The 18,067-nt window shown below is 40.7% G+C and overlaps 1 protein-coding gene across 1 annotated transcript; it reads left to right on the top strand.

The window, feature by feature from the left end:
- Positions 1–3,440: 3,440 nt before the first annotated feature.
- LOC140851196 (uncharacterized) lies at positions 3,441–8,573 on the top strand. The gene is made up of 6 exons (XM_073242765.1): positions 3,441–3,929; positions 4,808–5,701; positions 6,569–6,683; positions 7,332–7,727; positions 8,132–8,205; positions 8,406–8,573. The coding sequence occupies exons 1-6, from the start codon at positions 3,441–3,443 to the stop codon at positions 8,571–8,573; spliced, it is 2,136 nt and encodes a 711-aa protein (XP_073098866.1).
- Positions 8,574–18,067: the final 9,494 nt, after the last annotated feature.

Raw genomic sequence — 18,067 nt, 5'->3', positions numbered from 1 at the left:
TGAAAGAGTTTTCAAGGAATACCTCATCATTATTAGCCATGAGGTAAGGATTTGTGATACACTCCTCTTTCTTATTTTTGCTTTCTTTGACTTGCTCTCCCTTAATCCATATTTTTTTTCCTTTATTTTTTTTTCATCTTCATGAGCCATGAGGCATATGTTGGGGTGAGCTTTTTTTTTTTTTTTGGAAGCTTGATGTTTCTCTTCGATTTCCTCCCTCAAAAGTTGTTTCCAATTTCTTTCAAATTTATTTAGCTGAAACACATAAAGAAATTATATTAAATTCATTAATATCTAAAGAATAATAGAATATATTCATGGCTTTAGCATTCAAATGAATCACTTCTTTATCATGAATCAATGCATTTTGTGTGTGGAGGCCATTGACTATAATCTTTCATAAATTATAATCATGTGCTTGTATAAAAATTTTCATCCTAATTTTTTAATAGATATAATTAAATCCATTAAGCATTGGGGTTCTATCTATGGAATAACCTTCATTAATAAAGGATTTCATTTTGAATTGCAAGTTCTTTTATTCTTTAACCGTTAGGTTAACAATCAATAGCAGAGCACCTACTCTGATACCACTTGTTGCCCAGAGGAACAACCCAAAAGGAGCGGTGAATTAGGTTCTTCAAAAATCTTAGCCAAATTAAAACTCTAAGTAAATATGTGCTTGAAATTAAACTAACTTGAGAGTTTGTCAGGTGATTATAATGTGCAATAATGCAAACCAAATATAATTAAGGCATATGAGAAGCTATGCAAGAATTAGATCAAAACTAAGCTAAACAAGTAGTAAAACAAGCAAAGCAAGAAGTAAAACCACAACATAAATATACAAAATTTATAGTGGTTCGGTGCAATCCGTATCTACGTCCACTCCCCAAGCTTCTCTTGAAAATTCTACTATAATCTCTTCTTGATTATAGTGTGTTTATTTTTCTAGACTAACAAATAAAATTTTGTTAATTTTTTGAGATCACCAACCAAAATCTTACACCATTAGTTTTTCGGACTCACTAACAATCTAATTGATTTTTTAAGCTCATCAACCAAAACCTTTATAACATCCAATTATGAGCTTAGACCAACCTAATCTCCAAATTTTTTTTTCAAAGAAACTTGTAAAGAAATAAAATATAATATATGAAATTACAGCACAAAGAGAAAAATAAAAATGAAACTCTTTTGAAGCTCGAATGAGAAGTTGATGGATTGCTCTTTTGATACTTTTTCTTCTCTTCTTTAAAGCTTGAGAGAAAATGGAAAAAGTTGGAGAAGATTACTTTTAGAAGCACACTCAAAATTCTGCACTTAATTCCTCTCTTTTCTTTTTTTCAAAGATATTCGATGATGCTTACTCAAGATGATATTTTCCCTCTTTAATCTCTTTTTTCTTGGCTTTTCAATGAGTTTGGAGGCCTTTAAATCCTTTTTAGAAGCTAAACTAGTCATTTCTAGCAATTGAAGATCGAAAACTAGCTGTTGGAGGGCTTTTCTATAAATCTATGACTTTTCTACAAACTAACCATTATTGCTGTTAGAAATTATTGAGTCGACTCATGATTTTTTTGAGTCGGCTCATGGTCCTCATGAGTTAGCTCATGAATTTCTTGAGTCGGCTCAAGTAACACATCTAGAAACTATTTCTCTGTCTTTTCTGTATGAGTCAACTCATGCTGTTTTTGAGTCAGCTCAAGACTGTGCCAGTGCAGGTTGCATGCCTGAGTTGGCTCAAGGCCTATGCCAAGTGTTGAATGCATCCTAGAGCCGGCTCAAACTCTTTCTGAGTCACTAAAAATTCGGTCTCTTCAAGAAATTGCTTGGCTTAGCTTGCTAGGTCATCCTTCTCCGAACTCTTTATTCAAAAATCTTGAGCTTTGAAATTATATAGTCCAAACTTTCTGAATTTTTTCTCTTTAAAGATCTTGACTTAGCGAATTTTATGGAGATCTTTTAAAAGAATTATTTTTTAAATTTTAACATCTAAAAAGATTTACTATCACTCTTGAAATACATGGTTAGATTCATAATTACTCAAAATTTGACAATCATCAAAATTAATCACGGAGCCAACACTCACTATGCTAGCATGTCGATTGATTTAAAAGTTGGACTCAACTATAGCCCATTTCCTCTAAAAATTAAGTGTTTTCTTTGGTTATTCTAGAAGGAAAAATTGAATATAAATGATATCCTTGGACTAAATTAAGCTTGCAAAAAATCTTGGAGGTTGTGTTCTTTGTAGCCAAGCACCTAAGATAGTAGGCCATCTTTTCTCCACATGGTCCTTCTTCTCTATCATTTGGAAGGTTGTTTGTTCTACTTTAAAAGTGTTACACCCATATTCCACCTTTGAGTAGCTTTGTATTGATTGGAGATAGAGAAACTTTGCAAATTTGCGACAGCCGGCCAATCTCATGTTGTCCGCTGTGATGATCTTGTCTTGTTGAAGAGAGAGAAATGCTAGGATTTTTCTTGATAAATATTGTTCTATTATTTCAATTGCTTTAGTAGGGCTCTAGTTCTTTAATAATTGGTCAAATCTTTGTGATCTTAAAATCCTACCAAAATTTAGTGGAGTTTGGTCCAAAGTTAAATAACTTCCATTGGAGCTCTCTTTCGGTTGACCAGGTCACATATTCTCATTTGGATTTGCTGAAGACAAGGAGTTTTAGGCTAGTTTTTTGCCTTCTCATATCTCCAAGCTTGCTGACAATGGGCCTAACTTTCAACTACCATTTCCTATTTACTCTCTTAGGCAGTTCTGAGGTTGACTCCTACAACCACATTAGTTCCAAGGCCTTTTAAATCCTCCCTAGATCAAGCATTTAAGTTGAGTTTGGCTTCCCATTAGATTCCATTCATTGTGGGTTCTAATCAAGGCTTTAAATTGTCTCCGCTAAAGGCATTTATGCCCCAAGTTTATTAGGAATGTACATTGCCTATATATCAGGAATATACAGAATATTAGGAATGTACATTGTCTAGAATATCTTTTTACAATGGCATGTTACAGAATATTAGGAATGTACATTGTCTAGAATATTGTCTAGAATATTTTATAATTACTATGGCATGTTTTTGAATTAGGAAGATCACGTGATTGATACCGTGATCTCTCCAATTTCCTGCCTGTTTTTCTTTTCTTCATCTCTATATATGGATGTACATATCATAGTGAAATACAAGAAAAATGTATCTTCTCCATTTTTTTTATGTTTCTCCTCCTTTTTCTGAATCTCTCAGGCTTTTCTTTTACATGGTATCAGAGCAGGATCGCCATTGATCCAAGTCTTTTCCTCGATTAAGCGCTTACAGCAGGTTGTTGCTGAAGCATCCTCTTGCACGTAGTTGGAGGCAAATAGTTGCTACATCTTGTCCTCATCAACATGTCCGATCAAATCGATCAGAGCACCATAATCGAATCTATGGTGGATGGTTCGTCATCGACCTTAAATGCTGCGCATGATCCGGCATCTCCCTATTTCATCTCACCTTCAGAGAATCCTGGGAATGCCCTTGTGACATCTCTACTCAAGGGACCGAACTATCCTGCATGGCGAAGGGCCATTATCACTGCTCTTCGAGCCAAACGAAAAATTCGATTCGTTGATGGGACACTTGCACGACCTATAGATGGATCGCGGGATCATTTTCTCTGGGATACGTGCAATTCAATGGTGATGTCATGGATCTACAACTCTGTTGTATCAGAAATCTATGATAGCATCTCTTTTTTTGAAAGTGCTCGAGATATTTGGGTCGATCTTGAGGAAAGATACTCTCAAGGTAATGCTCCTCGCATTCATAAGTTAAAGACTCAAATCTGGAGTTTCAGGCAAGGCAATGATATGACTATTGCCACTTATTATGCCCATCTTCGTGGCTTGTGGGAGGAACTTACGGCTTATTCCAAGGTGCCGACTTGTTCATGTGGAGCCACTAGAGAGATCCAAGTTGAGAAAGAAGAAGAGAGACTACATCAGTTTTTTTTTGTCTCAAGGACTCCTACGACACGTTGCGAGATCAGTTGCTGTCCATGGAGCCATTACCAACAGTTAATAAGGCATATGCCTTATTGATTCGAGGTGAAAAGCAGAAGGAAGTCGCCGCTGTTCGAACTTCTCAACCCGAAGCCGCAGCTCTCGCTGTTAAGCCCATGACAGAAAGGATGAATAAAGAGATCGGCTCCAAGGAAAGGAATAAAAAATATTTTCGATGCGACTACTGCAAGAAGACAGGACATACCCGTGATAGATGCTTCGAGCTAATCGGGTACCCACCTGGATGGCAATCCAAAGATTGAGTTAAGGGTAGAGGCAATGGAGCCGAGACCGGTAGTCAGCACCAAGGAGGGGTTGCCGTGAATGCTACTACACCATTGAATACAGACAAAATCTCTCCAATACCGGGTCTTTCTCCTACACAATATCAGCAACTTATTTTCTTTCTTGGACAAGATAAGACTCAAAGTGCCGTAAATTTTGTTGGTAAGGCCTCTCTTGATTCTTTTCATCATTCTTGGATCCTTGATAGTGGTGCTTCCGAACACTTAACCTTTTGTAAGTCCTTTCTTCATGATATTGAACCTCTTGACAATGCACTCCCAGTTACTTTACCTAATGGAGTCAATATGCCTGTACATTTACATGGTGATGTTACTTTGACCAATGATATTACCTTGCATCGTACTTTATATGCTCCTAATTTTACTTGCAATCTTGTTTCAGTAAGCAAACTTGCTTGAGAACTTAATTGTGCTGTTCTCTTCTTTCCCACATTTTGTGCTCTACAGGATCTTGCCACGAGGAAGCTGATTGGATTGGGTGAACTCCGGGATGGTCTTTACTACTTCAAAGGCTTGGCAATACGTCCTGCACGGACAAATAAAGTCAATGTTTCGATTAATCTCTGGCATGCTCGGTTAGGACATTGCTCTTACAAGCGTTTGAAACTTGTTCCTTTTCTTTCAAATACTTCTTTTGATTCCATAAATAATTGTTGTGACATTTGCTATCGTGTAAAACAGACAAGAAAGCCTTTTTCCTTGAGCATTAATAAATCTGCTTCACCATTTAATTTAGTTCATATTGATATATGGGGACTATATCGCACCCCATCACACACAGGAGCTCATTTCTTTCTCACTATTGTTGATGATTGCACAAGGGCTACTTGGGTTTATCTATTACAAAGAAAATTCGAGGCATACCAATGCTTTGTTAATTTTCATGCTATGGTCAAAAATCATTTTGATGCCAACATTAAACATATACGTAGTGATAACGCTCAAGAGTTTGTAGCCGGACCATTGAAATCACATCTTCTAGAACATGGGATTATATCACAAACTTCTTGTGTTGGGACACCAGAACAAAATGGGATGGTTGAGCGTAAACATCGACATCTATTAAATGTTGCCCGTGCTCTAAGATTTCAAGCCAACTTGCCTGTGTCATTTTGGGGAGAATGTGTTTTGACTGCCGCCTATTTAATTAACTTGACACCTACACCAAAATTGAATGGCAAGAGTCCCTACAAACTCTTATTTCATAAACCACCCACCTATGATCATCTGAGAGTTTTTGGTAGCCTTTGTTATGTGCATGAGACGTCCAGTGATAAATTTCAACCTCGTTCTCGTGCTTGTGTGTTTGTTGGATACCCTCTTGGTCAAAAGGGCTATCGTGTATATAACCTTGAAACTCATGAAATATTTACTTCACGTGATGTTATCTTTCATGAGAAGATGTTTCCTTATTCTCAAACATTACTTTCTTTTTCTATTATACCTTCTTTTTCACAACCAAATCAGACTGATTATGATGTAGGATTTCCTTTGGCAACTAATAATTTACCTCATGTACCTAATTTGGGTCAGACCCAAGGACAGATTTCAAACCCTATTCTTTCTCATGAGTCAGATCAAATACAAACCAATTTCATTGATTCGAACCAAATGTCAAGTTTGAACAAGACTCTTGATGCAATCGATACTATCTCTCCTGAGCAGGCTTCATCTTCTAAGACCATTGGACCTAATTCACGATCCGTCAGAGATAGGAAGTAACCCGTTCGATTACAGGACTACATTGTCGATGCCCCAGGAGTGGGGAGACCCCCGGACACATCCACCAATTCAGTGACCTCAGATAAGCCTTATCCTATTTCTTGCTACCTTACTTATTCTAAGCTTAATGCTTCCCATCGAGCTTTTATTTCAGCTATTACCTCTCATAAAGAACTTAAAACCTTTTCTCAAGCCATTAAGGATCCTAAGTGGTGAGAAGCAATGGGGGCTGAGCTCACTGCTCTCCAGCAAAATGGCACTTGGACTTTGGAGCATCTACCACTCGGGAAGAAACCCATTGGATCGAGATGGGTATACAAAATTAAATACAAGGCCGATGGTTCTATTGAGCGATACAAGGCTCGGTTAGTGGCAAAGGGATACACACAAATAGAAGGCCTTGACTATACTGAGACTTTTGCTTCGGTGGCTAAATTGACTACAGTATGGTGTCTCTTAGCTATTGCTTCCGCTAAACATTGGTAGTTACATCAGTTGGACGTCAACAATGCTTTCCTTCATGGCGATCTTCATGAAGAAGTATACATGACACCTCCACCAGGATTTCTAAAACCAAGTGACACACGTGTTTGTCGGTTGCGTAAGTCTCTTTATGGACTCAAGCAAGCATCAAGACAGTGGTTTGAAAAGTTCTCCCACTCCTTGCTCCAATATGGTTGTACTCAATCTAAAGCCGATCACTCTCTGTTCACCAAACAGGATGAGGACTCTTTCATTGCCATTCTTATTTATGTGGATGATATGATTATTACAGGGAATAACCCTTCAAAATGTCAGGCACTGAAACAATATTTGCAAGACAAGTTTCACATTAAAGACCTGGGCAACTTAAAATATTTTCTTAGATTAGAAGTGGCACGATCACCTTCGGGCATATTTGTATCACAACGAAAATATACTCTTGACATTCTCCATGAGACCGGAATGATTGGGACCAAGCCCACAAAATTTCCTATGTAGCAACATCTCAAGCTCACGGCGGATGATGGAAAACTACTTGATGATCCAGGTCCATATCGTCGATTGCTGGGACGACTCATTTATTTGACTATCACTAGGCCTGATATTGCATACTTGGTTCATATTCTGACACAGTTTATGCAATCTCCTCGGCAACCACACTTAGACGCAGCCTTCCGTATTTTACGATATTTGAAAGGGTCTCCAGGTCAAGGCATATTTTTTCCAAGTGTCAACACCTTTCAGTTATATGCCTATTGTGATGCAGACTGGGCAGGATGTCCCATGACAAGGCGCTCTACTATAGGTTTCTATATTTCCTTAGGAGATGCTCCGATTTCTTGGCGTGCTAAGAAGCAGACAACAGTGTCTCATTCCTCTGCAGAGGCCGAATACCGGGCTATGGCACACACTATCAGTGAATTACTATGGCTTCGAGCCCTCTTATCCGACCTCAGTGTTTCACATCATGGTCCCATGTTCCTTTATTGCGATAATCAAGCAGCTTTACACATTGCTGCAAATCCTGTGTTCCATGAGCGGACCAAACACATAGAAATTGATTGTCATTTTGTCAGAGAGCGACTACAATCTCAAGATATTGCTACACGATATGTTCCTACACATTGTCAGCTTGCAGATATCTTTACCAAAGCTCTCGGCTGTGATCATTTTCAAGAGATTCTATGCAAGTTGGGCATTCGAAATCTCTATGCGCCAACTTGAGGGAGACTATTAGGAATGTACATTGCCTATATATCAGGAATATACAGAATATTAGGAATGTACATTGTCTAGAATATCTTTTTACAATGGCATGTTACAGAATATTAGGAATGTACATTGTCTAGAATATTGTCTAGAATATTGTCTAGAATATTTTATAATTACTATGGCATGTTTTTGAATTAGGAAGATCACGTGATTGATACCGTGATCTCTCCAATTTCCTGCCTGTTTCTCTTTTCTTCATCTCTATATATGGATGTACATATCATAGTGAAATACAAGAAAAAGATATCTTTTCCATTTTTTTTATGTTTCTCCTCCTTTTTCTGAATCTCTCAGGCTTTTCTTTTACAAAGTTTGCTTTAGTTGGAAAACCATGCATTCAATGTGTCATTTTGTCAAACAAGCAGGAGGTGGGAAAGTGATGAAAGGACAGGATGCAAGCGGAGGCAAAGGAGGCCGATCATCCACAAGCTCTGGTGAAGGGGATCGGACCTAGTCGAAGGTGGCGAAAGAGGGTCTGCGGCAATTGCTGTGGACAACGCACAAGACATCTGAGGAGGAACTAAAGAATCTTCAACGGTATTTCATAAAAATCCTTGAGTTTCTGGAGGAGGAAATGGAAGCCTTGAGGAAGGAATGGGAGTGTCTTGCTGTCATTACTAGGAGCCTGGGCCAAAGGGTTCCACTGGAGTGGGTGGTGAAGGAGATCAAGGATAAGGGAAAGCTTGATTATGACTTAGAAGCTTTCTCACTGGTGGAAGACAACCATCTTCTATGACTCTGATTAATGGTTAATTGTGCGACAGTCCTCTCCGATGGGCCGTGGTTCGTCGCTAGTCAGTTGCTGGCAACGGAGCCTTAGGTGGCCCACTTTGTGCCCGAGGCTGGGGTAGTGAGCTATACAGTGATGTGGCTCGGCTAACGAAACTATCCATCAAGTACTGGAAGGAAACAATGATCCTGGAAATTATGTTGGAAGTGGGGAAGCCACTGGACATCGACGACTTCACCAGCCAACTTCAAAAGTCTAGTTACACCTGCATGCGGATCGCTCTCGACGCCATCATGCCATTGAAGCTTGGGGTTTTCATTAGAGGGCAAAAAGGAGTGTTCTAGCAAGCATTTGTATATGAGAACATTCCAATCGTATGTTACCTACGTGGCCAGCTAAGGCATACCAACGAGGGATGTCATTTCCTCAGATGGAGTCAAGCTCCGATAGTAGCGATTGTCCATTTTATTGGGATTTTGGCATCTTGAATTTGATCCACAGAAGAAAAACCCAGATACAGAGAAGCTCAGAGCAAAGAGTACATTGTAAGGAGCCTGAAGACATGATTTTTGATGGGGCCCACAGTGCTTGGCCAAGCAGATCCCACAGGCTGGCCCACAGGCGCATAGGCCTATGGGACGCAATGTCCAGGCACGAGATGCACTACCCAGATGTGCATTGGCATAGCACGGGCACGGCCAAAGCACGGGTGCTCGCGACCCACGCAGGCATGCTGCCCAAGCTGGCGTGCTGCCCAGCATGCGCACGTGCCCATGCACACGTGCCCATGTGCCGTGCCTTGAGCATAGTATTTGGCACGGTCCACGATGGGGTTGGAAAATATGTCCTAAAGCCTATCATCTAAGTGGTAGATGATTGAAATTAGTATATGAATTATCTAATAATAATAGTTATTTGGCAGGTTTATCATAAAAATTCTATCTTCCTTAAATGAACTCCTAAATTATGATGAAGTCCTTAGAACCACAATCAATCGATAAAGAAAGATTTATCGAATGGTTCTTAAATTGTTCACGATCAAAAGATAAGTTATTAACAAGGACGATAACTTATCAAGTGTAGGTCGCTGTATGCCATATCCGTTGGTTGTCCTCATAATCAAATTGTGTGGAGACACTGGTATGGCATCCAAGTAAGATGTAGGAGTACATCTGCATTAAACGTGACCAATGTAATACTCTACTATCAAGAGTAGTTAACTAAGACCAATGGGTATAAGTGTCCCTCCGACCTGAAATCACCACGATGACTTGCAAGCAACTCACTGTGCTTTGGTGCCGGACTGCCTATATTTTTAATATAGGTTTGAAATTTTTTTGGATACAGTCAAGTACTTGTGAAGTTGATGTATGAGTCAAAATGGGATTGACCACTCCTGATTAACTTCAGAAAGAGAATGTCTCGCTGTATTTCAATTTAGCAAAACTTAGGCCTGGGTAATCCTCGTGAGGAGTCACAAGATTTGCAAAAATTTTGAGACACAATAGAGATGACTTACATGAGTATTGACAGCATACTCGAAGTCATCTTGAGCATTATTGGTCAAAAAGATGAATTATACAGTAACCATGGATCAGGATTCTTAGAATGTTGCTTTGCATACATTCGACCTATCTGGACGTCGGGAACCATTACTAGATGGTTACTTCGACTGGTACAGAAATTGGTTCCTATGCTATCAGCTTAGGTTCAAACCTATAGGGTCACACACATAAGAAGTGGTAACCTAATCAGATGGTTAATTGATGATTGAGAATCGTTCTAAGGTTAAACAATCAATGTGATTGATGTTTGACCTAATGTAAATGTTGCAGGAGGATCATTAGCAATTGGATTGCTAATTAGCTCAATCTGATTGAGCAATTGGGCTGAGATCAAGTCTAATTGAATATGATTCAATTAAAATTTATTTAAATTTAATTAAATTAAGTCTAATTGGTTTATTGGATAAGCCAGTTGTAAGGAAGAACAAGTCCCTGTTTGACTATAACTTGTATACACCTAATTTCTAATTAAGTTAAAATTTAAATTAATATAATTTAATTTGATTTAATTAGACTTCTAGTTAGACTAGGATCACCATTAATTAGATTATAATTAATTTAAATTGGGTTTAAAGTATTTGACCTAATCTAAATAAGAATCCTAGTTAGACTAAGATTCTATCTTCTCTTGCGCCACCTAAGAAAATTAAAGCCCACGCCCACTAATTAATTCCAGATATTTTTTTTATAATTTCTACATCTAAGAGAAGTAATCTCACACCACTTATTCTAAAGATTTGAATCAGATTTGATTTGGTTCAATATGAAAATTAATTTGGTTCATTGTGAAAAGTGGTTTAGCCTATTTCTCTTTTTGAAAGAGTCACTCTTCACAAGGATCTTCCCTCCCTCTCTTGCGCCAACTTCTCCCATGTTTATCCTCCTTTTTGTTTCCCCTTTTATGGTTATTTTCATGCTATCTATGAAATAAATGAGATAGGGGGCGTCCAAGAGTTAGATGCCCCAAGAACTCCTTGTTAGACTAGGTCTTATGACCTAGTCTGCCATATAAAAGGAGGCTGCCCCATATGCCATGATATAGGAGTCAAAAATTTATAAAAAATTATGAGAATTACCAGAGGAGAACGAGGAAGACCTGAGAGGTTTGAGGCACCAAAATCCATAGAGGAGAGTCCTATAACAAGAGAACAAAAGTTGATGTCCTGTAGAGAAGAAAGGTAAGAGAGAAGATTGTCTTCTCTTATTGGTTTTCTTTCATATTTTTTTTCTCTCTTTATTTTTGTATTCTTATGTGATAAAAATATGAGAGAGAAAGAAAGATTACATGGATGGTTTGAGGTACCAAAATCCTTAAAGAAAATTCTTCAATCAAGAGATCAAAGGTTGATGTCTTGAAAAGAGAAAGGTAAGAGAGAAGATTATTTTCTCTTATTATTTTTTCTTTCATATTAATATTGCTTTATTTTATATTTTTTATATGATAAAAATTTGAAAGAGAAATAGGAATGGCATGGTGAATTCATGGTCCAAAGAGTTGGAGCATGGTGATCTTATTTTGGACATGATACGATCATGTTCTGATGGAAGAAGAAGAAGAAAAGAAGGTCTTTTCTTAAGGTTTCTTTTAGAACCCTTCTTCTCTATAAATCATGAGATTTTTCTATGAGAAAAATCAGATATCATAAGATCTGGAAATTAGAAAAATATCAAGAGAAGAAGGTCTTCTCAAGTCCTAGCATAGAGATATTTTTAGGATATCAATTGTTGATGTACTGAAGGAGAAGATCTGTCTTCTCTTAGGATCCTTTTCTATTAAATATTAATTTTGATTTTAGAGAAGTCAAAAGGTTTGACTTCTCCTTTATTCTTCTTCATATTCTTCATCTCTTGAAATATCCAAGAGATCTGAAGAATATTTTTTAGATTAACCATCCGGAGGGATCTACAAGAGCTAGTACTTCGAGCGGATCTTCATTCGACGAACCTCCGATTTTGTTGCAGCCTCATGTGGATCACCTATAGAGACCGAACGTGTGTGCGGCTCCAAAGATAATAAAAAAATCAATCATAGAGTTCTCAACCCGCATGAAGGTAAGAGATCTGATCTCTTCTTTTATCTAGATATGATCTAGGTTTTAGATCTGAAACTGTTTCAGATCTAGGGTATTGATTTGATCAATACCAAATCTTTTATTTTTTAATTTATAAATATAATATGATATATTATAGGTCCTAATTGTAGAGTTTAATAATTTAATTACATATATTTATAGATTAAATTATTTAATTTACATATTTCACTGCGTTATATTTCAAAAAAAATTTAAAATTCATGCATGAAACCCTGCATCTTTTCCAACAGTGGTATCAAAGTATCCAGATTCTTTTATAATATATTCATAATTATATTAAAATAAATTTAAAAAATAAAATAAGGATCACACGGACTGTAGGTTGTCCTGCTGTAAGGTTTACCCCTTACAGTGCAAAGGTTGTCCTGGTACGTTGCGATCTAGAAAATTTAAAAGAGTTTAAATAAATCTTATCATGAATATTTTAGATTAAGTCTATTTTATTTTATAAATTTTTATGTAATGTACATAGATTAAAATCAGCCTAGAACAGGATCTTGCAAAGGTTCTATTTGCTGATCGGATCGGCTCGACCAGCAAGCCAGCTCGACCAGCATGCCAGCTCGACTGAAAAGTTGGCTGAATTATATTTCTGATTGATTTTAATTGTCAGTGTTTGTTAGTGAAATAAGCCGATCCATTTTTGAAATGAGTCGACCTATTTAGTGAAACAACACTAGATTGTATTAAACCTTTCAAAAGTTGAAAATATTTTTCAAAATGCCGAACCCCAACCCTCAGCCATGAACTTAATTAAAAGAATTAAGTGATTGTTTAGGATCTAGGTTTGTGATTTAAAGATCCTAAGACAATTTCATAAAACATGGGTTAAAGGGTAATGGGTCAGCTTTGATCAGATCATTAACTAGGTTAGACCTAGGGTTAGATTAAATATGAACTAAATTAAAAAATTGATCAAACCTAATTAAAAGTTAATTAGGATTAGGTCATTTCTATAGATCACTTCAATAGTTGTAGTTGATCAAAGTCCATATATCTAACAAATAGACACTAATTATGGCTCAACGGCTAAGCCCGAGTCTTTAGGCAGACCAAATAAAAACTGATAAACCAGTTGGTGTCTAAGGTAAACTTGACCGGTGGTTTTTAATTAGGAGCATGCTTATCTGGTCATTTCTTATGGTGTCTAAGGCAAGTATTGGCAGACCCTCCCATCGATCATACTTACCTGGCCAATGTGGTTAATCAGGTCTTGATTAGGTTGCTCATTGATTCGTGCTAACCCATGTCATATAGAAATTAGAGAGTCTGATTTCATTCAGTGAGACTGATCTAGGTGCCCATGGACCAAATTTGATCCTAATTTTTGTTAATGACTTAAGAAGTCAGTGAGAGGACTTGACTTGATGAAGTCAGTGGGAGCAAATTGGTCATATCTTTTCTATCCTTAAATCATTAATAATTTTAAATCTTCTAAAATTATTAGGTCCTTAAAATGATAAAGTTATGGAGATAACTGAGTCATAGCCTCCCATTAAGGTGTTTGATAATGAGTCCATTAACTCAATAATCATTGCAGACCCAAAGGCCTGGTGCTTATTGACTAATGAAATTATCACTCATCATATGATGACTTGGATGTGTCTCTCCAATGGTGGTTAGGTTAGCCAACCAAAATTGGGCTTAATCATTTGTTGGTTAGATACACCAAGTATGGTCATGTTAATGGTTGGTGTTGGGAATAGTGTCCCAAAGCCAATCGTCGGCCTGTTGACGGTTGTGCTCTTTTTGTATTAGTACATAAATTATAAATAAATAAAACTTATTTTGATATTTTTTCATCATAAATTATTTCATCTGCTAATGAACTCTTGTGTTGTGGTGAAGTCCTTAGGACTATTTAGATTCGATAAAGGAGGATTTATCGTTTAGTCCTTAAACTAGTTCGCGACCAAATGATACGTTGTTACCAAGGACGACAATATTTATCAAGCATAGATCGTTGTATGCCATATAGGTTGGTTGTCCTCTTAACCAAGGAGTGTGGAGATACTGGTATGGCCTACAGATGAGATGTAAGGGTACATATGCACTGAATGTGACCGACTCCGGAGCTATTTCTGCTGTCAAGATTTGCTCCGATGGGATATGGGTATAAATATCCCTCTGACCTGAGACCGTCATGGTGACTTGCAAGCAACTCACTGTACTTAGGCACTGGACTACCTGAATTTCTAATTCAGTGACGAAAGGATACAGGGTGTAGTTAAGTACTTGACTTGTCGGTGCGTGTGTCAAGATGGGATTGACCACTCCAGTTCAGGAGCTGTGTACAGTCGTATTTCAATTTAGCAAAATCTTGATCAGGGTAGTCCTAGTGAGGAGTCACAGGACTGATTGAGTTGAGCACGACTCGGATGATCTAATCAGGGTTGACAGTTTAACCCTGAGTTGTCCTATACACAGGGGTCAAAAGGGATGAATTATACAGTAGCCATATTTACATAGGTTTTGAATATTGTGATTTCAACTATTTGACCTATCCGAACGTCGGGTATCATTGCTAGATGGTCACTTCGATTAGTACAGGAATTAGTTCCTGTGCTACCGGCTTAGGTTCGAACCTACGGGGTCACACACATTAGAGGTTCCTATCTGATCTGATGGCTGATGAAGAGTCTTAATATTTGTAGACTATGAGTCCTACGTATCTGAGACTCTATGATCGAGAATCAGAATTCTCTGATCATAAGTTTCACATATTTTGGATACCGAGGTCAAGAGTCCCACTGGTTTGGGACTCTTCGATCAAGATTTCATATCGATGGACTTTGATACCCGATTGTCCATCAGATTTAGACTCAGCATTTATGATAAGTTTAATTAGTGATTTGATCACTAATTAACTCAATTTGATTGAGTAATTATTTTTGGATCAAGTCCAATTGAATTGGATTCAGTTGGGTTTGACCCGATTAGGTTAAGAGTTGACCTAATTGTCGAGATGGTTTGGTCCCTGATTTGATCAGAGATTGGACTTAGTCAATTCTTGATTTGATTAAGATTTTATTGAGCTTAATTAAGCTTAATTAAGTTAGATTTAATTTAGTCTAATTGTGCTTAACATATTTTGATTAGGTGTTGGGTATAAAATATCCCCAGCCGAAGTCCTCCATAGAATCGACGGCTCCGTCAACAAGGCCAACCTCGAAAGAAGCCCTCGCCCGGACTCCTACGGGAGCCGGGCGCCGCCGACTACTCCAACGGCTGCAGACAGACTCCGCCCGGACTCCTACGGGAGCCGAGCTCCGCCGACAGCTTCAGCAACAAATGTACCCCGCCCGGACTCCTACGGGAGTCGGGCACCGCCGACTACTCCAACGACTGCAGACAGACTGCGCCCGGACTCCTACAGGAGCCGAGCTCCGCCGACAGCTTCAGCAACAAATGTACTCCGCCCGGACTCTCATAGGAGCCGGGCTCCGACCTCAACGTCAACTGCTGGTGAGTCTCGTCCGGACTCCTACGGGAGCCGGACTTCACTTTTAACTTTGATTGCAGGGAGACTCCGCCCGGGCTCCTACGGGAGCCGAACTTCGTCCCCTACTCCAACGGCTGCAGACAGACTGCGCCCGGACTCCTACGGGAGCCGAGCTCCGCCGACAGCTTCAGCAACAAATGTACTCCGCCCGGACTCTCATAGGAGCCGGGCTCCGGCCTCAACGTCAACTGCTGGTGAGTCTCGTCCGGACTCCTACGGGAGCCGGACTTCACCTTTAACTTTGATTGCAGGGAGACTCCGCCCGGGCTCCTACGGGAGCCGAACTTCATCCCCTACTCCAACGGCTGCAGACAGACCGCGCCCGGACTCCTACGGGAGCCGAGCTCCGCCGACAGCTTCAGCAACAAATGTACTCCGCCCGGACTCTCACAGGAGCCGGGCTCCGGCCTCAACGTCAACTGCTGGTGAGTCTCGTCCGGACTCCTACGGGAGTCGGACTTCACCTTTAACTTTGATTGCAGGGAGACTCCGCCCGGACTCCTACGGGAGCCGAACTTCGTCCCCTACTCCAACGGCTGCAGACAGACTCCGCCCGGACTCCTACGGGAGCCGAGCTCCGCCGACAGCTTCAGCAACAAATGTACTCCGCCCGGACTCTCACAGGAGCTGGGCTCCGGCCTCAACGGCAACTGCTGGTGAGCCTCCCGGACCCCTACAAGAGCCGGGCTCCGCCCGCAAACTCAGATCTGAGAGGGTTCCTCCCGGATTCCCAGGGAAGCCGGGCTCCACCCACGACCCCAACCGCAAGGAAGGCTCCGCCCAGACCTCTATAGAGGCCAGACTCCGATCACTACCGAGCTGCAACCGACAGATCCGCGCCCCCAGACAAGTCACAATAACAGCCATGATCCTGTTCCTGTAGCAGATTCCGCGCGGCTCCATCACTCCCTGCGGCGGACCCACTACTCTCTGACAGGCTGTGACAACGACCACGATTCTGCTCCACTCCCTGCGGCAGGAGCTGCGCGACTCCACTATTCCCTGGCAGCTAGCAGCAACGGACGCCGCTCCACTACCAGCAACAGACTCTACGTGGCAAGCCATAGCAATAGCCACGAGTCTCCTCCACTATTCCCTGGCAGCAAGCAGCAACGGACGCTGCTCCACTACCTACAACGGGCTCTACGTGGTGGGCCATAGCAATAGCCACGAGTCTCCTCCACTACCCTTCGCAATAAATTCTCCTGACCATGGGCGGCTCACGGCCAGACGGTTACGAACGTCACCATCAATCCATTGCCTTTTCCACCTATAAAAGGGGATCCAGATACGTTATTCTATAAGCTCATTTTCTTATCTCAAAACTCTGCTAAATTCTCCATTCGAGCACTCCATTCTTGTTGAGGCAGAGAACTGACTTGAGCGTCGGAGGGTCTTGCCGGAGCAACCCCACCTCCGGTTTAGACTTCCTTTGCAGGTCCCGACGGCGACCGTGGCTTCCCAGACTCCAGCTTCTCCGGCGCAAGCAGATTTTTGCACCAACAGGATTGGCGCTAGAGGAAGGGCCCGAACCTTCGCGGCACCCTTGTTCTTAAAGGAGCGCTCAACGGATCTGCTTCCGGCCATCTTTTCCGGTGCCCAATCCTCCTTCCCTCATCTGATGCCCTCTCACGAGGTCTCTGCACAACCACCTCCGGCTATGGTCACCAATAAGGGGTGGTCGGATGACTGGTCTCCACCGGATTCCGTCAATGTCATCTCGGAGGAATCCCGGCGGGAGGCAATCAGCGTACCAGCTGCATCCCCCAAGCGACAAAAAGTTGAAGAACCCATAACCTTCACTGAAGTAGACACCCAGGGAGTCCAATTCCCTCATAACGATGCGGTCGTAGTTTCCTTGAACATAGCAAATTACGACGTCCGTCGTATTCTCGTCGACAACGGGAGTTCGGCCGACATCCTGTTCTACAATGCCTTTTCAAGAATGGCCACTCTTAGCGGTCATCTGAGACCGATTTGCTCCCCCTTGATAGGGTTCACCGGTGACGCCGTTCCAACGGAGGGAATGATAGCTCTGACTGTGACCGCGGGTCAGTATCCAAAGCAGTCCAGAGCTTTGGTGAATTTCCTGGTGGTAAAGGCGCCATCTGCCTACAATGCAATCCTTGGCCGACCCGGCCTCAATGCCCTCAGAGCTGTTGTTTCAACCTATCATTTGAAATTGAAGTTCCCCACCGACCAAGGGATCGGAGAAGTCCGGGGAGACCAAGCCCTGGCCAGACATTGCTACAACATCGCCTTGCAAAGGAGCGATCAAGCGGACCTCTGTCCGATCGATGGATTGGACGCTCACGATGACCTCACTGAAGAGAGGGGCGG

This window comes from Elaeis guineensis, chromosome 8, assembly GCF_000442705.2.
Source record: "Elaeis guineensis isolate ETL-2024a chromosome 8, EG11, whole genome shotgun sequence".
In the NCBI taxonomy this organism is placed as follows: Eukaryota; Viridiplantae; Streptophyta; class Magnoliopsida; order Arecales; family Arecaceae; genus Elaeis; species Elaeis guineensis.
The sequence above is the reverse complement of the archived record's forward strand: the minus strand, read 5'-3'. Positions and strand labels throughout refer to the sequence as shown.